General features: G+C 39.7%; 1 protein-coding gene across 3 annotated transcripts in view; it reads right to left on the reverse strand.

The window, feature by feature from the left end:
* Positions 1-24512, reverse strand: part of NRP1 (neuropilin 1) — a 114679-nt gene that overhangs the window by 54132 nt on the left and 36035 nt on the right. For all 3 annotated transcript variants that reach the window (XM_054060851.1, XM_054060852.1, XM_054060850.1), the window contains exons 4-6: positions 13991-14172; positions 9168-9395; positions 1009-1164 (exon numbers count right to left, since the gene is read on the reverse strand). In XM_054060851.1, coding sequence (XP_053916826.1) covers positions 1009-1164; positions 9168-9395; positions 13991-14172 — 566 coding nt within the window. The remainder of the gene's footprint in view (positions 1-1008; positions 1165-9167; positions 9396-13990; positions 14173-24512) is intronic.

The following is a 24512-nucleotide window of genomic DNA, read 5'->3' on the forward strand; positions in this document are numbered from 1 at the left end:
ACTCCAGAGTGATGATGCTTCTATAGCCTAGGAAAGATGACTGTGGAGGAGATGGACATGGGGACCCAAGATGCCTGTGTTAGCAAATGTACCACCTACACAAGGAGAAGCCAAATTAGCTGGAGGTACAACCTGAGAGAGACAGAGGAGGATGCTTCCTATTCACAGAAGCTTGGGTGCTTCCGTTTTCCTATTCCTGGCTATGTATGTACAAGAAAGCTATTAAGGAGGCAATGGGCAGAGGAGCTGGGAGAGTAACAGGGATAATTTCAGTTCACTCATTTTTCTTTTGTTCCTTCTTTGAGTAAACAAGTACATAAAATCTGGGTGAAGCTGCTCAAAACTCAGTAAGTCACAGAAAGGAGAGAGAGTTTGATTTAAAGTGTGTGTTTTATCATCAAGCACAGCAAGGAAATGTGCAAGGACATAATGTAACACAGCCCATTATTTTCCTTCATATCCTCACTTCTTTCCATTCTCTGTCCAAAGGGTAAGCATGAAAATGAGGCAACTGGGAAAAAAGTATGAGACAGAGAACAAAGATTACATAGCTTATGAAATGGTTTAACAAGAGCACATATATTAAATGGGTTATTTTTATTGAAGAAATCGATCATCAAAGCTTATTCCATGTAATAAAAGGTGGCTTTGGATAATGCATTCAATTGTTCATGTTTCATTGTTTTAATGCAAGTGTTCAATTGCTCTGCATTCCTGCATTTCCTTGGTCAGCACAGTTTTGCACAATAATTACCCCAACTTCCTGTGAAATAAACAGTACTGTGAAATAAAACTGTAAGGAGAATTCTGCTTCTTGCGCTGCTTTTCAAAGGGCAGCTGTTCTTAAAAAAAAAAAAAAAGAAACAGAAACAAGAAAAGCAGAACCAAGCCTTCCCCACCATCTTATATATTTAATGTTTCTTTAAAGTTTCATGCAACACCTGGTGTGCAAGAAGACATAACAGAGAATAATTTCCAAGAAGTTCTGTGGGATTCATAAATACTGACCTTCTGATACACTGCTCTGCGACACGCTGTAGTTTGCTGAGAATCCCTCTTTTGCTATTGCACTGTCAGTGTAAAATACCATTGAAAGAATTCCTGTTGAAGACCGGACACGTCCTGGGTTGTTCTGCCCACAATAACGCCCTATGTGCGGGCCAACTGCAAAGAGACAGGATATAATAGTAAACTACTAGTTCTACTACAACAATAGGTGCCACTACAATGCCTCCTAAAGAGAGTCCCTCAGCAGGAAATAGCAAACCTCTTCAACAGCTCAAAGTCACAATATCAATAACCTAGCAGTGAGCAATAAATTGTTTATCCTACCCTAGCAGTCTCACTTCTAAAATGTTCCAGAGAGCGCTTCATAAACCTCTGAAAATGTAAAGAACCAGGATTTCAAAAAGCGTCCTTTAAAGTGTGCAGAGAGGACAACGATGCACAAAATTACATGTACAAAACATCAGAGTTGTTTTCCAAAGTGTTATTGAAGCACCTATTTATGACAAGGACATCTGAATGAGCTGATTTTCCGCCCAGTCTAGAAGATGCTCTTGGAATAGGAGTTCAAATAACACCTTCCAGGATTTATGCTCAATACTGCAAATAATCTATTAATTTTATAGCAAACTTAGAAAACCATTTTTGCATGCATATTAAGGCTATGACCAATACCTCCTTATGCCCTCCTATTTAGGCTTTCAGCATACACTCACAGATCTTTTGCCCATATGCTCCACATTAAAGAATACTTTAAAAGAATTGAAGAGGAAAATCTTAATCCTTTCAAAAGAGCAAGGATTTCTTAAGTATATCTCCATGTTGCAGAACACACACATACACACATACATGATCTGTCTCAGTACTAACAATGTATAAACCAGTTCCTGATATTTTTCTTGCTTTCCTGTGCAGTGAGATAATCCTTTTCCTTAATTAAGCTACTCAATTCAAAATGAACATATGTGGCCTACTAGCACTTGAGCATTCCCTACAGATAGGTCCCCAGGCTGTTGAATAGTGGTACATCTGTGCCTATAAACAATGAGAAAAGATAATGCTAAACTCTATCTATGGAGTCAATCATGAAAATAATCATAAGTTGTCATTCTAATGCTTACACCACTGGCTTTCCAGGCTTAAATTAACACCTTGTCATTTCTATAGGAAGTTCATTTCATTTTTAGTTTAAAATATAAAATGTTTATATATCCTAATTATTCACAGTTCAAAGAAAAACCTCAGCTAACATAATTTTGTAGTCATTTATTGGCATTTTCCAACAAGTAAAACAGTTCCAGCTTGGAATAACTTTATTATGTAAGCCACACATTTCTGTAAGGCCCTAGATCTGCCAGAAAGAGGGAGCTCAGATGTTATAGCTCTTGCTGCCAGCACGTGCTTTTCTATCAATATTCTGGCCATACTGGTTCTTTAGTTGCCTTGGCAATCCCATGGCATTTAAAATACCTGCCAGTTCAGCCCTTTCACACCAGGGTTGTTCAATGCAGCATTGACAGAATGAAACATATTGCAGAGGATACAAGTTGAATTCTTCCTCATGCTAGAAATCACTACAGCTTTACAGTTTTATTATTTGGAGTGAGAAGGTTGTTTTAGACTATTACTATTAGTGGCTTTTAAAAAACCACAAAATAGCGCCCCCACTACAATAGCTGCAGGTTTGGGTGTTTGGTTTTTTTTTGTCTTTTGCATTTTCTATGTGCAAATGAGACTGATCCTGCTCTCTCCCGTGATGGCCTTCCAACATTATAGCTGCCTACATTGCTCTGAACTGCAAGAAAATAAGGAGGATAAGGCCACCATGTTATGTTACTCTGAGCCTCCCTCCTCCCATTTCCTGTAGGGAAGCCTCTTTGAAATGGCAAACAGAAGAGAACTTTGTTTAAAGCAGACAGGCTTTAAGATTCCCCATGACTCACTAGTTTATAATTTTTTAAGACGTATTTGGTGATTCTTCATTTCAATCTTCTACAAATTGGCTCGGCTATCACAGCAGTATTCCTGTTGCCAGCTATGTAGATGCAAGACCAAAAAGCCTTGCAGAACATGACTTAAAAAGGTATTGAATTTTTTTTCACAACATGTCAACCTTAGCCTCCTGAGCTAATACGATATTGATCTGAGCAGAATGGGATAAAATAGGCATTCTTATTCTTCTTACATAAATAGCTAACAGAAAGTTCTCCTTTTTTTTCTTTTCAAGTAGTGAAAACTTTTGAATGACAACAAATTACCAAATGTTTCAGGTGCACACCAAATAAATACTGTGTTGGGAACACCATCTGAGCTATCATTCAGAAGATAATAATGCTGTCTGCTTAGATAGACTATGACACCGCTTTTTTATCATCTTCCTAATCTTTCCTTATGACTGAGATGGGTCTTCATAATAGAACATAAACAGCCCCAAAAAGCAATTTTAGGGTGACAGGTACTGAAAAATCATTGTGTCCAGAAAGTTTTTGCAGCCTCTAGCTGCAGACCATTTTACCTTGTTCAGCATCGCCCAGGGAGTTTTACTCTGAGTATGAGCCACTTGGAAATGTGCTCACTCAAGGATACTTCTACACTACCCGCAGAATAGAAGCATTACAGTGAGACAGCTACTGGACTCTCTATGCTGTACCTATTATATTTCTGGGACCTTGGCTCCTCTTCTCATTGGCATAGTATAGTACAGAGCAAAAGCACCTTCCCTATAAGGACAGGCTGAGAGAGTTGGGCTTGTTCAGCCTGGAGAAGAGAAGGCTCAGAGGAGATCTTAAAGTGACCTTCTGTATCTGAAGGCTACAGGAAAGCTGGGGAGGGGCTATTCGTAAAGGCTTGTGGTGATAGGACCAGGGGGAACAGGTACAAACTGGAGAGCGGCAGATTTAGACTAGACATTAGGAAGAATTTCTTCATTATGAGAGTGGTGAGGCACTGGAACAGGTTGTCCAGGGAAGTTGTGGCTGCCCCATCCTGGGAGGTGTTCAAGGCCAGGTTGGATGGAGCCTTGGGCAGCCTGACTTAGCGGGATGTCCCTGCCCATGGCAGGGGGGTTGGAAGTAGATGATCTTTAAGGTCCCTTCCAACTCTAGCTATTCTATGATTCTATGAAAACGAATAACTTTCAGGTTGAAAGATGGAGGAGCAACTAAGAAACCTGTTTTGCAAGCTCTTCCCAAAACACAGAGTCTAATTCTAAAACTTGATTTAATCCTTGATTATTCTTAACGTGTATGTTTGAAGATTTACAGTGTCTGAGTGTGGAACATACAGAATATAGCTGGTGGTTTAAGACTAACCAGAAACCTTATCATTACTAATTCTTCTTATCTACTGTTTGCCCTTCAGGCCAAAGAGCACCTGTATCAGGAAATTTTGAGATTTATTGAAATACACATTTGTCCATCCACTTAAAATCTTAGCTTTTGGAATTCAGTTAAAAAAACCCCAATGAACACATATGCATGGAAAAATGGTCTACCAGGCTTCTAAAATATTAAGATACTATGTTAACTAGCCATTTTACTCTATTTTAAAGCTGGTCTTTAAAGTTGTGCTGATGTGCTCTGAACAGTATTTTCACAGCAGTGTGATAGTTACTGACAAAACATTTACACACAATTTAGGATGCTAAAGAGAAAAGAACTGAAAAATGAACCTCATCCTCACAGTCCAGTAGTCACTTACACTGAGCTTGTGTATACTCTTGCATCTTAATAGCTTCTCACAGGAGTATAGAAAACAACCACAATAGAGAGGAAACACACCTAGATTAATAGCAACTTTCATTTGCACTGATGTTAATGACTGAAATAAAGCATTCTGTTCTGCTCAGTAATTCAGTGGAAGCTTTTGTGGTATTGACCGAAGCAGCAATTCTTAGCCTGTGGTTCTCAAACCATATGTAAACTTCTTTAAATTATTTTTGAGCCTTTAGTGGTGAGTCTATAGAGCTTCAAAGAGAGCAGCATGATGAATATGTGTAATTCATCACTTAAGCTAGTTCTGGTTTTGAGTGGGCTATTTTTCATCAACCTCATCAATGGACTATTCTTGGGGGAAGCTGGCTGAGGTATACTTGTGCCTTGAGCAAAGACACTTTTGCAGTATAGATTATTAATGAAAAATCACATATTTCTATTCCGTGATCTACACACTCTCCTGCTCCAACTCCACCCATTTTCTCCTTCAAATTACGGTCCCTTTTCTGCACAATATTTGCAACATGCACTCATAGCTCTCAAACATTCTCCAACAGGGTTTGTTTCTCTTATTGCTTTGTTTTAAAGAAGAGATCAAAGGGTGCCCTTGGCATGCAGGTATGCAGAAACAAAATGCCAGGTTTGAGGCACTCCTCAATGCATACCACTCCCCTCCTGAACCAGCAAAACACTTATACCAGTGATTAACTTCAGACCCAGTAAGTGTCCTCAGTGAATTCCTTTCAAAGTCAATCTAGCCGCTCATACGCTTCGAAGATAAGCACATATTTTGCAGAAACAAGACGCAAGTACTCAGTGCTTGCCAGATTCAATCCACTTACAGCGGACAGCCAGGTAGGCTGAAGATTCTATGATTGTGACAGAGCATTTTAGTATTAAAGTCTTTGTGAATGACTGTTAGAGTTGCTGGCAAATTGTCTAACTGAAAATTGTTTTCCATCAGAAAAATGTCAATTATGTAGAAGTAAAATGTAAACGTAAGTATACAGATTTTGACATATCTTTTTAAACATTATTGTGAAATTCTGTTCAGGATAATATTTCCTTTTTTTTTTTTTTTTTGCTTTTTTTGAGGGAAGAAAAAACCCACCAACTGTAGAAAACAGCAAATTAACTTCGTACTGATCTACAGTAAGTGTAGCTGATCAAACTCTACAGTGAAAACATTTTCCACTTATGACGGTTTCATCTGCTCTTACTTAGGTACTTAAAGTTTATGTCCGAGTTAGTGATCCATAGCTCCCAGTACAGTCAATTAGATAAGCACCTCCAGAGCTCTATTAACTGTCCTAAAGTAGATCTCGAAGACAAATCAGAGTGGGGTGCTGTTCCATGCTTAGAATGGGGAGATTGACAGTACCAGGTTCAAACACTGATGCCTGGCTCCCAGAGTTGGGTGAGAGCAGAATGATCGCGGGCTGTCCATCCAATTCTGTCCTGATTGAAGCCACAACTATTTTCCATCAAGTGTCCTATTAAAAACCCGCCATCACCCTGGCAAACCACAGCTGTGCTGCTGTGAAGCAGTGGGTTTGAAGTGAAGGACATATTTTTTTCCAGACATTTAAAAAAATCCTTGTACTTCATGTTTACATCAGTGTAGTGCAGTGGGGGCTTTAACTTCTAACACCACTGGCCATGTGAGCAGCAATGTAGTACAACAAAGCAAAATAGCTATTTTTTTATGGCTATGTGCATTTCTCTAAATAGAGCAGGCCAGGGACCACCTTCAGGATCTGCAGTCAGTGGCTAGGGACTGTTCCTGGGACCAGAGTAAAAGTGTCTCTTGGGAACGGCCCCTGGCTTTCGCTGTCCTCCATGCCTAGGAACTGACTAGAAAAGTGCGAACTGACATGGACTGAAACTGTGCAAGAGAGTATGCCAGCAATTAAGAAGCACACGCAGTCACACCTTGGCCCTGTTTTAGTTAATAGTGTAGATATAGCTCCAGAATACTTTTTCAAGGACACAAGGGAAGCACACAAATGGCTGAAAGACTCACCCTGGATGAGCCTCCCTTCATCAAAGGCAACCACAGTGTCTAATATTTTTCAGAAATTTACTAATTCTACATGAATGTAAATGAGATTTATTTTGTTTTCTTCTCCCCCTTCCCCCCCTCCCCCCCCCCCGAATTCTGTGGATACTCTTTTTTTGATATGTAGAAATGTTAATTTCAATCTTCAGTTTACGGCCAGATCATCCCCAGCCTTCCTGTGTCAGCTTTGCTCTTTGGTTGAAATAGTTCTTGCCCTCCCAGAGGTTCATTGTGTGATGCACTGATGGAGAAGCAATCACATTCTCTCTGCCTTTATATTGTCAAGTTAAACAAGAGAGGCTGACTGCTGGCTAAGATTCATCCGATAGTGAAATGATGCAGCAAATATATCTCTACAAGCGCTGAAACCTCCAACAGTTTGTATCTAAGGAAATATTTCTTTCTAGCCTACAAATCCAGCTGAATTTGTACAAAACCATGTAAAGACTCTTATTGGATGTCAGGATCATTTTGGGTTTAGACAGTTTTTGAGGGAACTGGAAGGCTGATAATGCCTGTTAATTGTTCTTCAGTATGGCTCAGTCCCTTTCTTACACCAGGAAATTAACACTTTGAAACCATCTGACGCTAACAATAATGTATTTCTTTTTGGCAATATTACACATAAATTGATTGCCTGGATCATCTTTTTGCATGTCAGTTTAAATGTAAGTTCTACAGGAATTCAGGAATTCAGCTTGGAAAGATTTGGCCTGTATACAAATAAACCTATTATTACACGTTCCAGACATCATTATTAGTAGTGTTATAATACTGTTTCCCTAACTGAGGCATTAAATACTAAATAGTCTTTCATTTAGTGTTATGGCTCTTTCTACACTATTTATTGGAGTGGATTGAAAAGATCCATGATAAACTCATTAAGCAAAAACAAAAGAGAAATCCAAATATATGTTAAAAAGCATATTCCTATTTACTGCAGCATCAATAAAAGTTTATATTAAAATTATATTGGAGATTTATCTATTTTTAAAAAAAGTTTAAATGTGTTATTAAAACATGTTGCTTGTTATATGTTTTCATTTAAATTAAATATTAATGTAGGATTAGCAGTATGCAGAAAATGCCACTGCTTTTCATAAAAGCAAAGAAAATATCTATTAATATGGATTATCACACTAGTGTAAAACTGAAGTAGCTGTAATTAGTGCCTAACACAAACAACATAAATCCTCAGCCCTTGAATTTTGCTACAAGTAACAAAACTAAGAAGAAAAAGGACAGCTTCAAGATGCTTCTCTTTATCAGCTTATGCCATGCGTAAAAACAGTGAAAAAGGCATCACGATCAGTTTTACATAGTAAGCACAATTCATATAGGCATTTGGATACCCTAAGGGTTAGACAGTCAGCTTTAACAGTCACTTTCAGGCTGGAGCCACAGTCTATCACGCTGGGGTCCTTGGAGAACTGGTACATGGCTGCCCTACCTAGAGAGGACTTGGATCTCGTGGACCCATTGCCATATAAGAGAAAGAGAAATCATGCAGCTCTTTTGCTCATCAGTCTCAGTGTCAAACAGGGATGTGAGACTGGGTGGAGGGTGAAATGAGGGCTCAGTGGCTCTACAGCCTTAGCTAATATCTAGCTATGCACTTAGCAAATTCGCAGAAGGTCAAGTGTGGTCAACAACTAAGTGGAAAATTAATGAGATGGCAGAGAAGTAAATTCCAGAAGGGTAGCCTACACACCCACCCCGATGCATGTACCCAGCTAACCAGAGATTATAAATTAACAAATTAAAATATAACCTTTGCATTTGCTTACACTGCTGGAAGACAGAGCACCATATGGGAGGAACCCTGCAGTGGCCGATCACTTAAGCCTCCTGAATGAATAACTCAATGACTGTTTACCGACCCAGGTAATAATTTAGTCATTATGATTTCAATTGTATGGACACCACACTTTCTCTGGCAAAGGAATTCTCTGCTTTGATGACTGGTTTACAATCTGGTTGTTCCTCAAGCTAGAAGGTTAGTACCTGAAGTCCAGTTTGCACAAGTTATTGGAAATTTCTGGACAATACTCATGTGTTAGCTGTGAAAATTTGGGGGCCCATTATAAGGCTTCATATTTAATTTATTTTAGCATAGGAGGTTCATCATGTATTTCCTCTAAAAACAGAGGTTTTCTCAAGCCAATCATTCAAAATTAAACACATTTCATAAAAAACCCTCACTCACACTGTGATATGCTTTACTGAAAGACTTTACAGAGCACTTCCCCCATTTCTCTTTAATTCAACTCGATTCACATAAATCAAGCAAGGACCTCTCCACTATGACATTTAAAAAAATGAGAATATGCCTTCTGCAGACCACTTTGGAGTAATGGTTATGCATATCACAGTCCATTTTTCTCTCTTACCATCAGGGAATCCATCCCAGATTTCCAATCGGTCATAGCGACAGAACGCTCCCCCTGGAGTATTTGAATCAGGTTCTAGCTCAAAGCTTTCAAATTCCAGTATAATCTCTGACATCTTTGGTGCAAAGATAATGTAAGTGCATTCAAGGCTATTGGGATATTTTTCAGGGAATCCAGGGGACTTTATCACTCCACTTGATGAAGTAAAGTTTCTGGAACATTCAGGTCCTGTAAGAGAAAAATCACTTGGGTTAACACTATGCTACTAAGCAAAGTCGTTAGCTGGAAAACAAATAAGGTCATATTGTCTCTCCAGCAGCAAAGGTGGCTTTTCAATGAAACACCTCATTTTAATCGCTGTATTAATTGCTCAGTCAGCTTGTTCCTATTATTGATAGTCAAGTTTTAAAGTGCAATTGGCATATACAGTCTGATCTCCAATTTTCTATTTGTATGGAATAATAGGAAAACTTGTACCAGCTCTAGAAGAAATTATGACAAATACAAAGTCATGTGGGAACAATGAAAGTGTAAGCTGCAGAAATCTCCATAGAGCCCTAGAGAAATAATTATAGCCCCTTCAAGCTCAAATCTTTAAATCTTACGGCTGACAGGCTTTTATTGGTGAAATAGAATTTTTTACAAAAGCGGGTGAGTGAATTCAGTAGAGGGAGTAGTGGTTTCAGATTCCTGGAGCACTGACTCAGTAACTCTGCCAGATGTGACCTATGCCTCCCTGACAAACTAAACGTGAAAGGTAATTCGTACATGTACCAAGGGTGAGTGACTCATTCTGAGTGGTGTTGACACAGGTGCACCAGTAAAATGTTGCTGTTGGGGCAGGCATGATAAACTATGTGATTACAGGCTCTGTTGCTAGAAGTCACCTAATGTCAATGTTGACACACCAGCTTTCCCTGATGTCCCCACCATGGCATAATGGGATGCTCCAAACACTGTTCTTGGTGGAGCAGGAAAGTGGCACTAAAGATGTGAGGATATAAAAGGTCAGATCACTGGATTTGTCTTTGTGAATATGGGGGACTAAAACTGGAGTTCCTTTCTTGTTGACAGATCACGCTTCTTCTTCACTTAGGTCTCTCGGGAATCCCTTCTGCAGACCCCACATCTGCAGGTGTGCTCAGAGCCAGCCGAAGGCGCTGCCCACACATCCTTCCACAGGGTCAGCATAGGTTCCCCTCCCTCTCTGACTTCTGACTCTCCCAATTTAACGGGAAGTGATTTACAGGATTTGGGGTATCAGTGGATAGCAGCTGACCTGGGACTTTGGGTAGGATGACTCCGATGAAGGCCTTTGGCCATGGGGTATAGGCAGGAGATAGGCACAGAGTTTGGTTATGACAGGTTGTGCTGGAAGATGACTGTGTGTGAGGTCTCAATTTGGATGAGGATCCCCAGTAGGCTTAGAGACTGTAGTCAGGAGCCTTAGAGGATTTCCACTGCTTAACACAGATCATTGAAGGAAAACAATCTGGGTTGTTACATATATGAATACTCTTATTTCACTATAGAAAATATTTTTCTTGTGAATGTGCCAAACATATTAACCCGCACAGACCTGGCCACCTCCCAGCTAAATTCAGCACGCAAGAGAGGGGTCTGAATGAACGTTGTCAGTTCAGGTATTGTTGTCCTTCAACAGAGACTGATAGGAAATGCTTGAGTTATCACATCAGTATTCAGAGCACACCATGGCATATTTTAGAAGATGCAGATATTAACGCTCGTATAACCTGACCCATTCCAATTTGGGAAATTACATTTTGCCTATAATTAAATCGCCCCCTTAAACATTAGTCGGATATTTCTCTTCTCTCCCTGTCATTCCCTTGTCTCCTTGTCATGTATGGGAGGGTTATATTCTAGTTGTTGCTCCGCACTCCCACCAGTAGCTGCTGTTCTGGGATAAAATAGCTTTGCTATGCCATTCATAGCATAAAGCGCTCTGGACTCCTCTTGAAACCCAATGAAAGATGCAGTATAAAATGTAAGCCAGAATCATTATTGCTTTATTAAATACAGCCAGATCCTGGCTCTGCGAGTGCGTGATCATCAGGCTCCTTACTCTCACACATGGTATCTGAATAGCAGCTTGCTTTATTTTAAACACGTTCAAGTCAATCTGGTGCAAGAAACAAAAACTGTTTTCAGAAGAGCTGCCTCACTAAAATGCCCTCCACAGATTTTTGACTCTTTATTGACACTGTTAAGGAACTCCAGGAATTAAATCAACACTGAGGCTATAAGGGACTCCATGGGGTGAAGTTCATGGAAAAGTGGCAGAAAAGGTCCTAGCACAGACCAGAGAATTTACACATGTGGATGAGTATGAAACAAAGGAAGAGAGATAAGCTAAAGGAAAGAGAGAGAAGGCAAAAGAGAGAGCAAAGAAAAAGAGATGGCACTGGAGGTAATTTCACTTGCTTTCTCTAAGTGTCATCGAGTCAGAAAGTCATTTGCCTTCCCAGTTAACAATGCCTTTTCTTTCCTTCTACACCATAAATTTAGTTGACTAAAGTTAGGAATGTTGCATATGAACCGTGTAGGTCCTCTGCTAGTGAAGAGGCTACTCATCCATCCTGAGATCAGCTGGCTGACAGAGCCGAAATGATGAACATTTCAGATGGGCTAAATGTTGGGCAGTCCGGGTTGCATGTTTTAGTCTGGAATTCAACTTCTTCACTGTCTTTCTGGCTAAAGAGCTGGATGAGAAGTAAAAGCAGCTCATATTCTCAAAGCCTATACAACACTTATTACAAGTCATTACGTGTGCACGTCTCTCCTTACAATTTCCATTGTGTGTGGCATTTTAAGTATGACATTTTCTTCTAAAAAACTAAGGATGCTTCCACAGGGATAGTGGGCAAAAATATACTGTGCTCTGGAATGCAGCTCAGCACCACAGGACCTTGGGCTTGGGATCTTTTCAATATTTCTCATACCTGGGAAATGATGACTAAGTTGTGAATATGCTAAAATGAAGCGTGTTAGTCTGGTGTGAACAACTGAGCTCCACCTGCATAACAGGGTAAACTGGTCAGCTTTATTTGGTACAGAAATTAAAATGAAAATTTAGAACAGCGTATATGCATTAACTCAAAATATAAAAAGGGCTGTGTTCCCACAGCAACTGTAACTTGCATCCTGTGTGTACACACAGCATTTCTAACACTGTACCTGGTGATAACTTTCCTGCCTTAATATACAGTTTATGCAGAATGAACTAGAGTTAAAGTTGCTCTGGGAGCCATAATTTTGAGTTTCCTGACTTTTGTGTGTGTAAAATCACATTCATAATGCCATCTAAACATGGTTAATGTGCATCACTGAGAGATGTAAATGACCACACAAGGAAATAAACATGACATTCCTGTCAGAGCTCTGAGTTGCTACTACATCATTAGAAAATAAATAAAAGCTTTTTTCTTGAAAATGCTCAGTTGCTAAAACAAATTGTTTCACTGGCCATTCTTTAACTTGTTCTTGTGTTTCAGTCTTGTTCTTTACGAAAGATGGAACTGTATCTGTAAGCACTGAGAAACTCCAAGACACAGTTTCAAGAATTTAGCCTCCCAAAGGCACCTAAATAAATAGAGATATTTTTTTCAGGGAAGTTTGGTGTCATTTGAATGCTGAGTTCCTTTAAAAAATGTGACCCTGAAGGTCACCAAAAGTATTTCTGGGAGCCAAGAGTGGATTTACACACAGGGAAGACGGTGAACAAGAGGTCTGTGGCCCCAATTAGCACTGTGCAGAGCAGCAATAGCATGCAATAGAAAAGAGACTTCACTACTGTGCTTCTCCTCATTAACAGTACAGCTGCCACCAAGCGCGTGTGCTGAACGCAGCTGAAAATCTGGCTCTGGTTTAGGTGCATAAAAGGGACTGGAACCGGTTCTGTAAATGGGGCACTGTCTGGGAGTGGTGTGCATTGGAAATCTGGAGTTTTGAGCTGGTTTTGAGACTATGACCCTACACATTGATGTCAAAGTCAATATGTTTTTCTACAGCTTATTGTCTTTTTGTATATTATAAGATTTGGTTCTCTGTTCCACAGTCACGGATTATGTGAACTATTTTATTTCCATCCAGCTATGGGGAATGTGTATGCCAAAAGAAAAGATCTTACTTCCCTTCTAGTCACTGATTCTGGAAAAGCCTTATCAAAGAGGGATTGTCTACAGGTTTGGTTAATCCTAGACTGTTTGTTTCTCTGGGCTTTCTCTTTGCTCCACACAGCTATCTGTGCTCACCAGCACTGAACTTCCAGCACAGGCATCCAGCAGGACCTGCCTGTGAACAATGTGAGCTTTACCTCTCCTTCTCCTACCAAACAGGATTTGTGAAAGCAATGGCAACATCATCTGCTGCCCATGTGTACTCTGTTCCTTTCTGAGCCCACAGCCACCTCTTGGGAATGCAGAGAAAAACACTAACCGAATAAGTCAGGAACTCTGAAGGTTATAGTGCTGTTAAGACAGTAACATTGTAAATCATACAGTAATTATCTCTCACACACACAAAGGAAGAAAGCTAATGTTTTAAGAAGGTTGAAACAAACAGCTGATGAAGACTATCACATTACACCCAGAGGAGTCAATCCTCAGATGTAGCCGACCCACTGGATTCATAATGATTCACACTCATCAGATACATGCCCCATCTTGGAAGGACAAGGGTGACACAATTCTCTCTTTCAAGCATTTTCATGTATTCCTCCCATCCTGAAGAATTAGGGTGAACTTTTTGATGAAAGCAAAAATCTCAGGTTATGCGCTATATAACAATGAATTGTTTCTCACCTCTTTTGAAAACTTCATAACGAATAGAAAATCCTGCTCCATGTGTCTCATAGTCAGAAACAAATTTAATAAAAAGATGTGGTCCCGAAGACACTAAAGGAGGTGGAGCAATTTTTCCACAGTACTTTCCCCATAAGCGTCCTTCAGCATTATCGCCATCAATCACTTCAACATAATCGTACCTGGTAGATAAATGGAAGGAAGAAACTTTTAACTTCCAGGAAAGAAGGAAACCTAATTAATTTAGAAACCATAACACAACATAGATAATCAAGAAAAATGCTAGCTTGCTTGGAAAATGCATTACGCTGAAAGATGTAAGCAAAATGAAATAATTAAAATGGACTACATTATGTCTGTAGACATCATCTGGCAACATGGAACTATTAGGAAGAATGGTGTCCATTATGCCTGCAGACAATGTCAGCTAAAGTAACCAATTAACAAAAAAAAAGGAAATCTCATGAGCACAATTCTGTATTATTAAATTGTATTCCTTTGTCTGTGCAGTATTGTTATCAATACATAATGCATAGCATTCTTTTCAAACTGTGAAGATCCGTTATGAATTCAAAAATGTCTTTTTGGCTGGAGCTCTTTATGAACAATACTTTGATTTCCATATGCTGTCCTCCAAACATATGTCCACAGAATAATAAATAAACCCCTAAACATCAGATTTTGTTCAAAACTGCACTGTGTTTCAGATCAGCGGTAGAAAAAAACTGGTATTTTCCTTGTTAGGTGGACAAATAGTTTGCAGCATATCACAAAATCCACGCATCGGTCACAGTGCTTGTTTTTTCTCAGACAAACTTGTCTTATTACAAATCATCCACGCTTAGGTATTTGAACCAAGAATTATGTTATAATATTCATACTTGTACAGCAGGTGATTACTTAACAGTCTGGGCAAGGCTAAATCCTCCCCTGGTTACTTCCTTAATTTCTAAGGTCTTTATAAGGAAAAGTATATAATAATCAATAATGATTGGTAGTAAAAGTTTGCCTGGAAGCAATGGTCCTGTTAGGGTTCCTCAGCCCTGTCACCCGAGATGCCAATATGTAGGGCTTGGTCCGACAGATCTGGTTTCAGAGAGCTGAGGAGAGCCCAGCAGCTCGATGTGCTGAGCCAGCCGAGAGAATACAAATGAGAATAAAAGTCATGGAGAGGCAGAAGCTGCAGGTGCAGAAGCAGGTCTGCTTTTAAGTTTTATTAGCAGATGATTTCACTTGACCCCAGACAGGAAGGAGGAGCAGGCACAATTTGTAGAATCAGTTTAATCTTTTCCTAAAAGGTGGTGGCATTTGGAGCATGGGGTGTGCTCTGGGCCTCTTTTGGATTGCAGTGAAAAGCCTTTCTCTGCCCTCACGTCTTTGTGTCTCAGCAACGCCACTGCTTTATTTAACAAGTTGCTGTTAGCCGGACAATCTCATTTACTTTTCATTTTTCTACTACAACTGACATTAAAACGTTGCCATTAATTGTTTAGACCTTTACTCTACTCTTATGTTCACTGAAATGTTCCAAGCATATTAATACACAAGGAAGAGCTAAAAATGACAGGACAATAAAGTGTGCCTGACGTTTTTAAAGAGATCAAAGGAAAAAAATGTCTTCATGATGACCAATGTCATTTTTTAAAACGCTACTCCAAACTGTTCAGGGCACATTACTTATGTTTACATGAAGTCCTGTGAGACAACTGCAAAGATGATATCACTAGTTAAAATGGACGGCTTAAGGCTCCTTAAATTGAAAATGACATTACCTCATCAGTTAAAATTGTGTGCCAGCTTTGCTGTATATCAAGTAGAAAATAAAGCTGACACTGATGGAACTGTAAGCATTAACATATGTGAAATATTGTGTTAACTGCATTTCCTCTTATGTATTTGATTTTTCTAGTAGCAATTGCTCAGCTAGTTAGCTTCACTGTCCATTTCAGATTGGTGGAAATGCAAAGTGTAAATTAATTTCTGAGATAATTTTACAGATACTTTAAGTAGCCTTCATTTTTTTCAGATTAGACTTCTGTCCTTTCTATAATTTCTTTATGATAAATGTAAAACAGGACTTGAAAGTTGGGAAGAGAGTTGTAAGAGATCCCAGAACTTCTCTTCCCTCCTCACTTTAGAAATATCCTTAAGGATGCCAGATCCCTGCAAAACTCGTAGGAAATACTCAGGAATGTAGGCTGCTACCTTTTATACTTCAGGGAAAAAATGAATGTTGGGAATTTTTAACAAGACAACCTTTCTCTGAATAATTAAATTTTGTTAAAGAGATAAGAGTAACCACTTAAACCCACAGCACCTGAGTGACAGTTTTTGCTCTCCTCTCCGTAATAACAGTATTTCACTAGCTTCCCAGGCACCATTCATTGCTCAAACCTCAACAGCAGATAATTTTTCAGATGAACACAGAGAACCCTATTTCTGAATGATATGAAAAATTTAACTAAAATGCTAAGCAAATCTTCGAATGCTTTTTTATTTCATATGTAAAGAAGAAAAAAACAGATAACCCCAAAAGGTTTGAATCCAGTATTTTTATTCTGCTACACCCTAAAAGTAAACAATCTATAAATACAAGTTGAAAAGGAGAAACTTTAGAGATCAGCCCTACAGCCTTCATATTCTACAGGTTATTTCTCTCACTCAGCAGCTGACAAATGGGTTTTGATTCTCCTACACTGGTGGCAACATCTGATATCTGGGCTGCTGTAAGTGAGTAACTATATTATTTATTTCTTAGGCAAATGAATTTACTCTGGATTTTACTAGTTTATGCTTGGAAACCAATGTCCTGCTGTCATTTTTGCACTTTTCAAAATCTTACTAGAGACTTCAGTGTATCACAAACAACCGTTCTTGCAAATAGGAGAAAGTACACAACTTGAAAATGGAGTTGCTGCCAAGGAAGCTCAGAAAGCAGCCTGCATCTCCCTCTGGACTTGGTAGCCGTTCTACTCCATAAGTTTGTCAAGAGAAGATGCTGTGCCAGGGACGCAGTTGGCACACTGGCATCCCTCTGAGGAGACTGAATGTGTCACCTCCGCAGTGCCCAGACAGTCTTGGCACACAGCCCAGAACACTGAGTTTGCAAATTTGGATTTCCCACTTGGCAATTCTTCGCTCAGTTACTGCTGCCAATGGTGTGGCAAATATTTCTTGTAATGTTATAGTCCTTTACGGTTTATGGCACATAGATGTAAATATAAACATGGTGCTAACCATTGAGAGTAGTTTAAGGTGAAAAACTAAAGCATGAGTTCATGTATGAGAACAGAAGATGCCTGCCCATAAGAGGCGGTAGTCCATGGATATGTTCATGGGGCCACTATGCCATAATACAAAAGCATTCCCTTTTGGCTTGTCTGGGTCTTTCTGGATATGCCATTTTTGTTTACTTTCTGTTTGCACCCTCTGTGGTATGAAAGGACCATGTGTGGCTCTCGGGTAGGAGCCCACTGAAACGCAATGCAGAGCTCGCATGATTCCCTTGCTCCTCAGAGCCAGTGCCTGAACATGCCATTACTAGATGGTCCTAATTTTATGGTTCAGTAAAACAGTGTCTGGGAGAGATGAGGGAAATTGGAAAGATGAGGGAATCTCAAATTCCTCTACAAATTCTTGAAGGAACTGCAAAAAACTTGCTCTTCTTTTGGGGAAGTCTAAGCTATCGGTTTGAGGAGAAGGCCAAGGAATACTTATAAAACGAACACTGGGTTTCTTTCGAAGTCAATGAGAAACATAAACAGCTGTAGAATACAGATTTTGGTTATTTTTCTATTTCCAGTTTCTAGTGGGCGATAACAGTGCTTATAGCTAGTTTCAGTTCTGAACATGGTGGGGACCCCTGAAATGCGCCATAGCACCTTGTACTACAAAAGGTGAAGTGAAAGTGCTGGGAAGCCCTGCCTCCTGCTGAAGCCAGACACTCTGTCAAGCTATGCTCTACTTCTACACATTTTCCTGTTATTGGGGCAGTGAGATCTCATGCCTTCTGCCTAAATTGCTTCCCAAGACATAAGCAGAGCTCAGCTGAAATCTAAGTATCTGCCATTTTACCTTGTGAAACCAACAGTGAAGCATATACAACTATAATTTACATCTGAATACGCCATATTTTTCTGCAGCCTACTACGACACGCATCTGTAGGGTGGTTATGAGTATTTTGGTTATTAGATCAAAATTTGGTTATTAGACCTGTTAGAATGAAAAGATTCTCCATCTCTCTCTCTGTTTCTTTTATCACTCTGATTCCACTTCCATCAAGCTGCTAAATCTCTCCCTGACACAAATTATCCACACTAGTCAGACTACCTTTGGTTCTGAGAAGTTCCTTCTTAGTATGTATCTTTCTTTTGCCTTTATTTGATAAAGAGTTTTTTTTTTAAATTATCACTATTCCTTGCAAGTTCCATTTTAACTGAACAGAAGGCAAGAAGAAATCTAAATAAAGAGCTTTGACTTGCTGCGCACTGTGGATTTTTACCCCACTGGTGACTGAAGGCTAGTGGTATGGGATTTACTGCAGTGCCTGTGGCACAAGGCAAGCTGTACCCCAGAGCTAAAAGCTTAAGAACTGCAGGCACTCGAGGGACAACAAAGTTAGTCCCAGTTTACTAGCAAAAAGAAAAAGAAGTACATGCTGTTAAATATAAAAAAAAAAAATAATGACAGCCCCAGATGGGTTGTTTTTCTGCCCATAACATCAGGTTGTGCTCCATCTGAGGCTCCGTGCAGCTTGCCTGCTCTCCAGGACCTGCTGTGCCCCAACCTGGCAAGGGGGCAAGGGGACCTGTCTTATGGCATTGGATGGGCAGTATCCTTCCTCCCTCCCCCCCTCCCTCCCTTCCTTCCTTCCTTCCTTCCTTCCTTCCTTCCTTCCTTCCTTCCTTCCTTCCTTCCTTCCTTCCTTCCCTTTCTTCCTTCCTTCCTTCCTTCCTTCCTTCCCTCCTTCCTTCCTTCCTTCCTTCCTTCCTTCCTTCCTTCCTTCCTTCCTTCCTTCCTTCCTTCCTTTCCTTCTTTCCATCTTTTCTTTCTTTGTCTTTGTCTTTCTTTTTTCTCTTGCTTTCTCTCTTTCTCTTTCTTCCTTTTCTTTCATTGCTTTCTTTCTTCTTCCTCTTTCTTTCTCTCTTAAATCTATTTAAAAGTTCCACAGATCATTATCTGACTGTGGACACCCATACGGTTGAATTAGCACCATCCAAGCAGTGCAAACTCCATGAGAAAGGGGAAGTGGGAGTAAGTGCTCATGGCACTGATTCTAAACTGGTTTTGCTTATACTGGATTCATGGTGCAGATGAAGCCTCCCAAGGGAGACAACGTATCATCTGAATCCCACATTCTCTAAAGTGCTGGATGTTTAAATATGCAATTTGAATCGATTAAAGATTTGCAATTTACTGAAATCTCTAACAGTTTGGGGGGCCTTTGTTTCCACTGGTCTTTTGTGAGCTGTTTTTTTTATGGTCTTAACCCAGGGCCAAAATTCACTGAAGTTACTCATACAAAGGTCCTGTCAGCCTAAGAGGTTTCTGGGAATAAGGCCACTGGGATTTGGCCACTGTTCAGTAATTTACTAATGCCATTAACTGACAGTGGGTCTCCATTAAGAATGAACTAGTGTGGGTCTATTTAAGTTCAAGACATTGCTGTAGTGAAAAAGAGAAAAGATGTAACAAAGACATTGATGAAGATCTGCAGCTACCCACTGTAACAGTTTGATTGTGACTCATGTTAGCAACAGTTTTATTATTACACTGGTTTCTGGAATAACCTAATACTTTGGGATTTGTCCTTTCATTTTAAAATTAAGCTTTTAATTCTCTGCAGAATAGAGGAATCTGAAATACAACATACCTTAACCAATAAAAGTTCAAAATGCAGAAGTAATAAAAATAATCGCTACTATTTTGAAATCTGATTATCCTTCATCTTATCACATGCTTTTGGCTGTTTGGCTCTTGCCTTTTGAGTACCTGGAACTGGCAGAACTGAGATCTGAACTAAATAAGCAAGATTATATCTGCACTTTTATCTATACAGCTCCACTGAGAACAGTAGACAGATTTTTAGCTGCTGCAAATGAGATTAGCCTCTTTATGTCAATGGATCTAAGCCAGTTTACATTAATATATGGCTAAAGACGGTGCAACTGGTGACAGAATATTTTACCTTGTATTTACTTAGTCCTACTCGATTGACACCAAATAAAACCTGGATAATTCTTCAACAGAAATGTGAACACAAGGATTCACTCCAGAAATTAGTGTAACAACATAAAGCAGAAAATGAAGAATCAAAGGTTGTGGACCAGATTTTGCTGTTTTAGTACTGCAGTGTCCTGGGGGACATAAAAGCAAAATTCATCTGCTTAGGTCTTCAGCATATCTGTCTGCAAAAAGTATTTTACCAATGAAAAGATTTGATCTTGAAGTAGGGCAAACTCCACTGATTTCACTGCTTGCCACATACTGTAATAAATTGTAATATAATGATCCCAGTATATAAAAATGAAAACCTCTTCTGGGAAGAAACATTCAATTTTAAATCTCTGCAGTGAGGAACTTTGGTTCATAACTTTCTGGCATAGAAAAAAGCTATCTTTTCATGGAAAAAGAGTTCTGTCAAATAAGACAAATTTACAAATCCATGACTTCCACTTTAAGTGGAGGAAAAAAGAAACACTTAGCAGCCTAAAGACTTCAGAGACAAGGAGCTTTCTAGTGTCAAACTGGTGAAGTTTAGTATTTATAGGAAATTCACATGCCTCTAATTACTTTAAATTCAGTTCCCAAGTAAAATACGCCATCTGGAATACATTAGAGTCATTTACAACTTGTTCACCTCCCTATTTCACTGCAAAATCTTACCTCTTGCCAACTTTCCGATGTTCTTCACAAAATAATATGCAGTCTAATTTGTACTAGTTGTTTCATAGTTAGCTTATGTATCAACTAAGGGCTTAAGACATCAGAAAGAAATATTTTTTTCCAAGTGATTTTCTTACTACTCACTCTACTTCAAGTTTTATATCCTTTCATACAGACAGTTCAAGTGTGAGGTTATGCCTTTGCTTAATTTGGCTTTTAACCATTAACTTGGTATGGTTAGATTTTGGGAAGATATTCTAGGCGATAAGAGAGAGAAAAAAGGTGGACAGGCAGTCAGTCATCTTGCGTAAGAGTGAGTTCTTATAAGTAAAAAAAAATATTTCCAAAAATTCAATTATACAGTTTTGGTTTTGTTTTTATGACCTCCCAAGAGACGCCCATCAATCAGAAAACTTCTCGTTAGATGAGCAACTTCATCCAAGTATGCCAATCTGTCTATAAGCGAAGCTTTGCCACACTCCTCTGAGGTAAAGTTGTCATTCTCGTTTTACATTTGTGGAGACAGAACAGATAGACTGAGTGCCAACAGCCTCCCTTAAATTTTGCAAACAGCAAGGAACAAAGTCTAGATAGCCAGATACCATATTTTAAATATGAGCCCAGCCCAGCTCACATGGAAAGATTCCTAACAGTTTTTGTGGGTTTCAAATAAGGCTTCTTAACAGAGGCTTGAAATTTGGAAGTCTTCTTAAGCCACAGAATGACTGGAGGAAGGGGCTGCAAAGTCTCACACAGTCTTACAAATACATTTGTGGGATTTCTGTAGAACAGATGTAAGCATACAGACTCATGCGTATATACACACTCACACTGCTACAAGGACTCAAACACTATCTGCATGTCTCTTTATCTATTAAACATTGTTTTCATGTGTCTAGCTTGTTTTATGATTCGTGGTTGGGTTAACACTGTTTGCATGTTCTGCTGAATTAATTGAAAAGCCTGCTCAATTGGTAAGTTATAGAAACTTCTCAGGTTTACTTCCTCAAATGCCTTGAGCAGAGAAAGAGTTGCATCAACAGAAGATCAAAATAATTTGTGATTTCTTTTTCTTTCCAGGAAAGCAGAAAAGGAATGCTTTAAAGTGATGGCAACCTTATAGTACTCCATTTGGGAGTTTTGAACTGCTGATTAATTCGTAATTATCCTGTTGGGAACTATATGGTATATTAATCATAACCTTAGGAACTTGACTTTTAAGTGTATTAGGTAGATGTTAGCTTTTCACAGAAACTGTGAAGGTTCAGAACATAAAATAAGTTCCACATTTTTGAAACTCAAATATTTGTCCCTTGTGGGCTGTCTACAACCTCTTTGAGCAACAACCACAATTAATGAAAGCAGAAGAGGCTAAAGAAAAAGGAAATTGCAGACATATACATATCAGCTTTAGAACCCAAGTTATGTTCAATCGTGTCCTGAAGCTCAATAAAGGCAGCAAAATGATGGGGATTTTCATTTATCTCCAGTTAGGAACTATATTAAGAGAGTAATAAGGATGCAGAGTTAGGCGCTTGGAACTCAATACTTCTCACTGTTCATTTTGTTCTGATTTCTGCACCACATTTCCTTAGGGCAGACTGTTGGCCAAGTGAAAAATCCACTGTGGGGTTAGTGTCTTTACATACCTAGTCTGTGATAGAAATTATTTCTGTGGGTCTTCCTTTCCTGAAATTGCGACACATGTAAATGAGTGGATTGATTTTTGGTGTGACTGTACCTAAAGCCTGCATATATGGCCACAGGACTGGGCACAACAAGTGGAGTTATAGGAAAAAATGCAGCTTTGTTGTTGAAACTTTTGGCCAGTCAGTGTTCATATCATGTGTTAGAACTTTTTCTGTGGGTTTTTTTGTTGTTTGTTTGTGTTTTTGTGGGGCAGGCTCTCTTAAACTATCCCGAAAGAAAAAAGATTTTGAACTACATAAAGGAGAGACTTTTCTGGATTGAAAATCGAGTCCTAAAGTGTGTGAAATGGGTGCCATTATTAGCTAAGTGTTGTCATAATGCTGAGAAGACCTTTGGCAGCCTGTTGTAACACTTCAAGATCGTAGAATCATAGAATCATAGAATAGTTTCAGTTGGAGGGGACCTTAAAGACCATCTAGTTCCAACCCCCCTGCCATGGGCAGGGACATCTCCCATTTCATCAGGCTGCCCAAGGCCCCATCCAACCTGGCCATGAGCTCTTCCAGGGATGTGGCATCCACAGCTCCCCTGTGCAACCTGTTCCTGTGCCTCACCAATCTCATCGTGAAGAATTTCCTCCTTATGTCTAGTCTAAATCTGTCCTTCTCTAGTTCATACCCATTGACTCTAGTCCTATCACTACATGTCTTTGTAAAAAGTCCCTCCCCAGCTTGTACACCCCCTTCAGGTACTGGAAGGTTGCTATAAGGTCTCCTCAGAGCCTTCTCTTCTCCAGACTGAACAACTCCAACTCTCCCAGCCTGTCCTCTTATGGGAGGTGCTCTACGCCTCTGATCATCTTTGTAGCCTTCCTCTGAACCCATTCCAGCAGCTCCATATCCTTCTTACATTGAGGATTCCAGAACTGGACACAATACTCCAGATGGGGTCTCACAAGAGAGGAATAGAGGAGCAGAATCACCTCCCTCGACCTGCTGGCCGGGCTTCTTTTGATGCAGCCCAGGATATGGTTGGCCTTTGGGGCTGTGAGCGCACATTGCTGGCTCATATTGAGCTTCTCATCAACCAGCACCCCCAAATCCTTCTCTGCAGGGCTGCTCTGATTAACATCACCCCCCATCCCGTATTGAAACTGTGGATTGCCCCGACCCAGGTGTAGGACCTTGCACTTGGCCTTGTTGAACCTCATGAGGTTCTCACAGGCCCACCTCTCCCATCTGTCCAGGTTCCTCTGGATGACATCCCATGCTACTGGTGTGGCAACTGCACCCCTCAGCTTGGTGTCATCTGGAAACTTGCTGAGGGTGCACTCAATCTTGCTGTCTATATCATTGATGAAGATATTAAACAGCACTGGTCCCAGTATGGACCCATGAAATCCGTGTCTCCTGACTGCTTTCATATAATATAAACTTGAAAAGACAAAGTGCCTGGCCATAACATCTAGAAAATCCCTCTGGCACAGAAGGCACACAAAGCTGGATAAGAAGTATTTGTAGTTCGGAGATAACCCACTTATAATGTCTACATGTTTCCTGGTGGGCCATTATCTCAGCACAAAACCATTTGGTTGTGTACATTGCCACTTCAACAAACAACCCTTAAGCAGCATGAGTAATTCACATAGCTGGTAACTTTAAAGAAGCCCTGGCTTTGTGAAATCTAAACGATATTTCATAAGGGCTGTGCAAGGAACATTTACTCATGGATGATGCTTTCAAATTTCAGTCGCCTGATCTTAGAAAGCACGATGAAGAATTGCCTGAAAAAGTCCCATGGTTCTTCTTTTGTTTTGCAATAGGGACATGTGCACACACATATGTGTGCATATCTCTATGTGTATATTTTTGTATTTCTTGTACAAAAAAAGACACGAATCATTTTAGCTCTCTCCTTCTGAAGTTCATTCTCAAGCTAAGTAGCAGCCTGGAAACTTTCAACCTAGAAGATACACATTTCAAAGCA

The sequence above is a fragment of the Cuculus canorus genome, chromosome 2 (genome assembly GCF_017976375.1).
Source record: "Cuculus canorus isolate bCucCan1 chromosome 2, bCucCan1.pri, whole genome shotgun sequence".
Taxonomy (NCBI): Eukaryota; Metazoa; Chordata; class Aves; order Cuculiformes; family Cuculidae; genus Cuculus; species Cuculus canorus.